Source organism: Aegilops tauschii, chromosome 5 (genome assembly GCF_002575655.3).
Source record: "Aegilops tauschii subsp. strangulata cultivar AL8/78 chromosome 5, Aet v6.0, whole genome shotgun sequence".
Classification (NCBI taxonomy): domain Eukaryota; kingdom Viridiplantae; phylum Streptophyta; class Magnoliopsida; order Poales; family Poaceae; genus Aegilops; species Aegilops tauschii.
In genome coordinates, this window is record NC_053039.3 from 462147358 (window position 1) to 462154810 (window position 7453).

The window sequence follows — 7453 nt, forward strand, 5'->3', positions numbered from 1 at the left end:
TGCTATCTAAGTGTTGATAAGCTGCAGGTGCCAACGTTAGTCATTATCTCCAGAGTATACACATACTAATAGAAGCATGGGTAAACACGTCAAAAATAGAAGAAGAAACATTTTGCTCACCTTGGGTTCAGTCTTCTCATCGACGATGTCAGCTTTGAACTTGAGAAATCCCACACACGCTGAACATGTCCACTCCCGCACAGCCAGAAAGCGCCATTGATTTCTCGCTCAAACATTTAAATGGAGAGAATGACAGGAGGAGCGCCACAACAAAGCATCTGGATGGGAGCAGCGCTGCAAAATGCCTGCGACAGGGCCTCGTCAGGGAAACAGAGAAGGGCGGCATGGTCTCGAGGAGGATGCAGCGGGCGTGGTAGAGGAGCGCCACGGTGGCTGGCTCCGGCCAGAAGCCCAGAACCCGCCCAGCTGTAAGCCAAGTGGAAGAACTGGAGCAAGAGGTCAGCGTGGTTGGAGGCAGCGGTAGCGGAGATCACGCCATGGACGAGCAGCGCCGAGAGCGTCCAGAAGAGCAGCCGCACGACACGGAGTACTTCCGGTGGGTCGACGGCTTGCGTCACCAGATCATGTGGAGAATTGTCCCGTGCAGAGGCTGCTCCTACCGAGCGCGGCTGCCTGCGGCGTCGGCGGCGCCTCTTCCACCACCGGTGCTGCAACGGCTTCCTCCGCGGTCTCGATGGTGGCGGTGGCGGTGGTTGTTGCATCGATGGTGGGGGCGGCGGAGGTGGACGGGGCGGGAGTGGGAGCGTGGGGGCTGCTGGAGAGGAGCGGCGGAGGGGGGATGCTAGCAGATTGGATCGAGACGGTGAAAGGAAGGAGACGGCGCAAGATTGGATCGGGGCGACGCCAGATGAGATAATGGGGATTAGGGTGGAACTGTGGGTAGTTAAATGGGCTTCGTTGAGAAACTTTTGCCATCGAGCCTAATTAACTTAAAATTTTAATTCTCAGCGCGCAGGGGCGAAAAAATTATATGCTTAAACTAGAAAAAATTGTGGGTTTGACACGCTCACGTGAAAAAAATGTGGGTTTTTTTAGAGGTAAAAAAAATGATTGTTTGACACGTACCATGAACGTTTATAATTTGATCAGAAAAATTAGAAAGGCACGTATATGTTTGTGTATAATCTGCTAATAAAAAAAGTAAAAAGGCACCAGGGGATAGGTCGTGTAGTACAATGACATGATAAAGATATATTCGCATAGTTTCGCATGAACTCTACCCTGTTGGAAATCCCTACAGGAAAGACCATGTGGGAAGGAGTGCTTTTTTTTTGTTAGGACGAAATAACTGTTGCACTGTACTGCCATACCCATCAGCTCACCAGCGCAACCAATGAGCATTTTTTTCGGCCACTACTTATTTATATTAGACTCAGAAAATATTTACACTGCTCAATACGCCGTAAAGAAATTCTCATGGGTCCTACGTGTGGACCCCATAGAGAAACACTGAAGCATAGGTCCTGTAGAAAAATCCTCCTACCAAATCTTTCCCAGCCAATCTCGTATTTACCTTTTTGAGATGGAGCGAAACAACTGCAACGTCATATTCATTAGCTCACGACCCCACTAATGAACTTTTTTCTGGCCACCACATATTTATATTAGATTGAACAAAATAATGGCATCACACAATAACCTATGAAGAAATTATGGTGCGTTCAACTACCAAAATTGACACATGGGTCCCATAAAAAACACGACGTGTTGGTTCTACCACTCAATAACCAGTGAAGCAGATATGGCAGGTCCCGCTACTAGCAGTTACTTTGTGAGTCTGTGCTGTAGCAAGTTCGTCATGAAAATTACCAAAACGTCATAGAAATTGGTAGCTAGGTGGTGCTCAGCGTTCGAGTCGATTCAATGACATTAATCATCACTGATTTACAAAAATCAGTGACACGACCTCTAGACCGTCACACATTAGATACATACGTGACGTTGTCAACCACCGTCATGAGGATTTTCGTCACAGTATCTCAATTTTCTTGCAGTGGTTGTTAAAAGTTAGAATGTGGTCGTTGAAAGTCATTAACGACCACAATTTGCTGGTCGTTGTAGGCTCCGTCGTTAAAAGTATAACGGCCACATACTTTTTCCCGTCGTTATTTTATAACAACGGGACATTGTGTCGTCGTTAATTATGAGGAAATAACAACCACAATTCGTGTAATAGCGACCACTTGTCTGGTCGCTAAACATATTTTCATGGTCCCTAAAACATCACTATCGGCCACTTCAATGTGACTCTCAACTTTTCAAGATTAACAGCCGCAGAAATTAAGCAACGAACTATGCAACCAAAGCATCATAGCTTGTTTTCACTGATCAAAACTACATATATATTGAAAATAATCATCACATACAATTTAGGGGATAAAGTACCACCATTCAAAAATTGTGAACCAAAAAACTCCCTAGACAACCATTGTAGTTGTTCATCTCTAACAAGAAATAGTGCAACAACTAGAAAAGATATTTTCTTTCCATAATCTTCAGTCATGAGAGGCCATCATCAGTCCTTGAATTGAAGTTCGTATCATTCTTCACCAATTACTACAACGCCTAGTGATGCTTCTATTACGATGGACCATCTGTTCTACAAAAACATAAACAATTGCTAAGTGAGTACATTTAGCTCTTAGAGATTCTATTAAATGAAAAGAGAAAAATTATAATGTGGCAATGCTTAGATCAACACATGTTTTTCTTTGGTAAAGAAAAACATATTATATTTTCAGACATTGTTGCTCAATAATCAGGCAATGCTTACATCCACGCATCTCCAGAAATAGAAGTAGGCCATCCATGGATGATGTCATTCTGCAATCGAACAGATTAAATTTTGACATGATAACAAGAAATTCTGTAGCCAAACAAATTGTCCTTGCTTTCAATCTTTCAAGTCAGAAATTTTATAAAGTATGTGTTGACAAGTACGTGTGGGCACGTACGTGGATCGTGTGGGGCACACATCTCCAAGCATCCTTGAGAAGACTAGCGTCATCACCTCCACGAACATGCATCCATGTTTGCATCTTCTCATTTAAAATGAAAAACTGCAAAACAAGAATGGTCGAGTGAAGAATATAACTAGTTAATCAGCTGCTGGACGGCCGCTTGTGGAAGTCCCAACAATTCTCAGTCCTAGATCTGCCCTGTTCATGGCATGACAGAGACGACCACGCAAATTTAGAATGTGCTAATATGATGTACTATGCATCATGATGGACATCATGCTTACTTGTGCATCTCGCTGCTGTTTTTCTTGGAGGTGACGTCGTACATAGGAGCTGGCCCTTTAGCGTCGAGCGCCAGCTGCGCGATCTCCAACCCGTGCTTCCTCACGTTGTCCGCGGAAGCTGCCACCGAGACGACCAGCGCGTTGCCGGCTCCCACGAGGACGGCGGCAGAGGATGGCCACGGGAACTGTGACCTGGCCGACATCGCATGCAGCTCGGCCGGAATCAGCCGCTGCGCTCGAGGAGGTACGGGAGGAAGATAGGAGAGCAGAAACGAGATGAAGGGTAGGAGGAGGCGGCGGCGGCTGGAAGGAAAGGAAGCGGCTGGCAGCGCTTTTTGGGGAAATCAGAACAAACGGTTGCACGGGAACGGGAACCTAGATTTTATTGGTCATTATCTTTCTCTTTATTTATTGTTTGTTTCAGCAGATAAGGATGCAAATAATACTCTCTAAACAGAATAAAATTAACGACGGGCAGACCCATCCTCGTTAGGGAGGTTTCACAACATTAGTTTAGAAGTTGGACGCGTGCGCCATACTAATAACAACCGAGAATTGTTAGTTGTTGATCGTTATTGGCTTAATCTGTAGTAGTGATAGTTAGCCCATTTTTTTCTAGCTGTCCTCTTCCTCACGCCAATTTGAAATCGGCACATACCGTAGGCCAGGGCGGCCGCTGGCGGACGGGCGAACGAGGAAGACGCGGGGCGGCCATGGCACACGGGCGGAGGCCAGGGCACGGCGGCGGCCGATTCCTCGGTTCGCCGTACCTAGCTAGCTAGCTCGCGCTAGCGAATCGATTGAGCTAGCTAGCTAGCTCTTCCGTCGGGAGAGCTGCGGGCGGGTGCGACGGCAGCAACGGACAGCCGGTGGGGACCGGCGGCCGGCGGGTGCGACGACCGGGGTGGGCAGCCGGCGGCTGGGGACGGTCGGATGGGAGCGAGCCATGAAGGTTCCGATGGCAGTTGGACTTTCGCCAACGGTCTTTCACGTATACAGGCCACCCTCGGGTTGCCCCTAAAATCCTTATTTTCACGGGTTTGGCGAGGATGTTTTCCACGCCCCTTCAAAAAATTTACAGGTCGGAGTCGTTTATGGTTTCTATTCGGGTCGCTTTTTCCGTCTAAAACTGTAAACCGGCGGTTACTTTACAGTTTTGTGTGTTTTAAGGGGTCTACTAGAGATGCTCCTAGTCTTTTTCCATGCATGATTGCATGTTGAGATCGGCCTTATCACATTCATAATTACATAGTGATGTGGCATACTTGCAGTTTTAGATAAATAAGTTAGTTGAGTTGACTCTCTTAGGTATATATAGGATAATGGCGAACATTTCAAAAAAAAAGTAAACATGATAATGGGTGGCATGTGGACCACAAGAAGTTAATGAGCTCCAATGCACCGTATGTGACAAAGCTAGATTAAGATATGAATAGTATGTGGGCTTGGTTGTTGTTCGAAACAGATGTATATCTTGATGGGCCCATAAAAATGAGCTACTCCCCTTGCATCATTGTTTTGATCTTTTTTAGCTTCTTCTATAAGACATGGAAAAACATAGCAATGCAAAAGGTGAAGATAGAGGTGATGGTTTTATAGGCCTTTGATAGTATTTTAGATTTATCAGGAATATTTGATGTTTGTGATTTTTCTTGTTTCTTTGAGCTCACTTAATTTTTTAGACAAATTACTAAGGTCAGGTTGTTTTCCAAAAATAATGTGAAAGATGATTTGTATTTCTGTCTTTGCAAAAGTGAACAGTGGACTCAATACTTTGGCATCAAAACCCAAGATGTAAGTATACATATACATTCTAATTTACTTGACAACACAAATGCTATGTTACCACATTCTTATAAAATGTATAAGGTTGTGCTGCAGAAATTCAAGCATTGCAGCACTATTGTACACCGATTCTTTATGTAATTGCTTTCTAAGTCTGCTCGTGATATGTGTAAACTCATGGGTTTTGTAGATTTCAAGCAGTTAGAGGTCAATTTACTGGTCTCCATCATTTTCTTTATCATGACCGCTCGTCTTTATTAAATTGATCATTTTCTATTTTTATTATTTTCAAGTTAAAACGACATAAATTCTTGATTGATCGTTTTTTTTTCTTCTGTTCCATAGTTTTAATTTTCTCATGAATGATTTTATTCGCCCCATTTTGCTCTATTTAATATTTTTGTCGTTTGTTATGTGTTTCACATGTACATAGCCATTGGTGTAATATTATAAGAAAATTAGTACATAATTTTTTTATTGGGAACTGTATTATAATTTAGTTCAGTAGTTTTCTTGTCCGGAAGAAAAAGGTTTGAAACTTAACATATTCTTGATTATCATCTGTGTTCTTGGAAAAGGAACATTCTGAATGTGTTGCAAATATTTTCCGGAATACATGAACATATCGCGATTGATTGAGCATATTTCCAAACAACATTTTGTGTGAAGTATTTTAATCCTTCAAATCCATTTTTAGAAGTGCAGTGAATATTTTATTTGAAGCACGTGGGCCAAAACCCTGTCAGGCTACCCCAGAAAGGTCATGCCTCCCGTCGTGTTCTAGTCATGTTTGAGTAGGCACCCCGTCTACACCGCCGCGTGCACGTGGTCACACGGATAACTCCTTGGCACGGCCGGAGACGGCTCTACAATCCGACATTGAACGATTTTTTTTTTTTTTGCATACGATCATATGTATAGGTACCTACGTACGTCGTCAACACGTCGCCTCAATAGTCAATAGTAACTCTCGGAATATCTCCATCAGGCCGTACGTGCAAACAATGGCAACCTCACCGGCAAATTCCAGGATCAGGTCGTCGCACGGCGAACCGCCTCCGCCGCCGAACCAAGAGCTGATCGTCGACGAGATCCTCACGCGCCTGCCGGTGGCAGCAGCCGTGCGCTGCAGATCGGTCTGCCGGGCGTGGAACGCGGACCTCGCCTCCGACCACTTCGTCGCCGCCGCGCGCCACCCCGAGATCGTCTTCTTCTCGCCGACGGAGCGGGGTGTAGCCACGTCCTTCTACGCGTGCTCGCTTCCGGTGGACGGGGGCGCGGCGCCCTCCACCGCCCGCCAGCTCTTCAGCGTGAGCAACCTCGCCGGCGAGCACCTCCTGCTGTCCGGGAAGCCGTGCCGCGGCCTGACGCTCGTCTTCGACGTCCGGTTGGCGGAATACCACCTCTTCAACCTCTCCACCGGCCAGCACGTCGCCCTGCCGCCGTGCGAGACGGCGGAGGTAACGCCGCTGGTGCCTAAGCCGATGCGGCTCAAACGGTTTCCTCTGGAGCTCTCCAGCACCGGCCTCGGATTCGACCCGGCCACCGGCGAGCACAAGGTGGTCAGGCTCTTCAGGAACATCCTCGGGCAGCAGAAGTGCGAGGTGTGCTCGCTTACTGCATCCGGCCGGCGAGTGGCGGTGGCGGCGCTGCGCCGGCGGGAACGCGCCGCCAAGATTCGCGTGCCACATCGACGGCATGCCACCGGTGGCCATCGACGGGTATCTCTACTGGCTACTGCACCCGCAGAGCTGCGCCGATGACGGCAGCGCTAGGGACCGTGAACACGACGCGCCCATCATGTCGCTTTCCGTTGGCGCCGAGCGGTTCGGGTGGGTGCGCACGCCGCCGATGCTGGCATCACGCATCCGCCACCTCACCAACCTCGACGGCTCCCTATGCGCCGTCGTCCATGACGGCCTCATAATGGACAATGTGCTCCTGCTCATGACGTGGAGTCGGTCGTCGCCGTCGTGGTCGGCACGTTGCCGAGTCGACATGGGCAGCCTACCCCGGCCGATCCACGACGAGCTCAGGGGGCGGGAGATCGTCCCGCTCTGCAGCGTCAGCGGTGGCCAAAAGATTCTTCTTGCGACGAGCCGGCACAAGGTGTACGTCTACAACACAGACAGCGGCGACATGGAGGAGGTGTTTGACATGAATGCCTTCGTCGACATCCCGTGCCGCAACAGCGAGGCCCAGCTGTTCATTAACATTGGCCTCCACGAGGAACGCATCGCCGGCGTCGGGCGGACGTCGGCCGGTGACAGTAGACTGCAGGTGAAGCGGGGTGGAGATACAGTGGTCAGCAAGCGGGAGGTGTCGCCGGAGGTGTACCAACGACAGAGGGACAAGGATGAGGATTTTCGCAGCATGAGAGGAATGATCATGCAGTTTGCATGA

The 7453-nt window shown here is 47.9% G+C and overlaps 1 protein-coding gene across 1 annotated transcript; it reads left to right on the forward strand.

Annotated features, from left to right (window-relative positions):
* Positions 1-4786: 4786 nt before the first annotated feature.
* LOC141023020 (uncharacterized) lies at positions 4787-7453 on the forward strand. The gene is made up of 2 exons (XM_073499324.1): positions 4787-6732; positions 6800-7453. The coding sequence occupies exons 1-2, from the start codon at positions 6055-6057 to the stop codon at positions 7451-7453; spliced, it is 1332 nt and encodes a 443-aa protein (XP_073355425.1). The 5' UTR covers positions 4787-6054.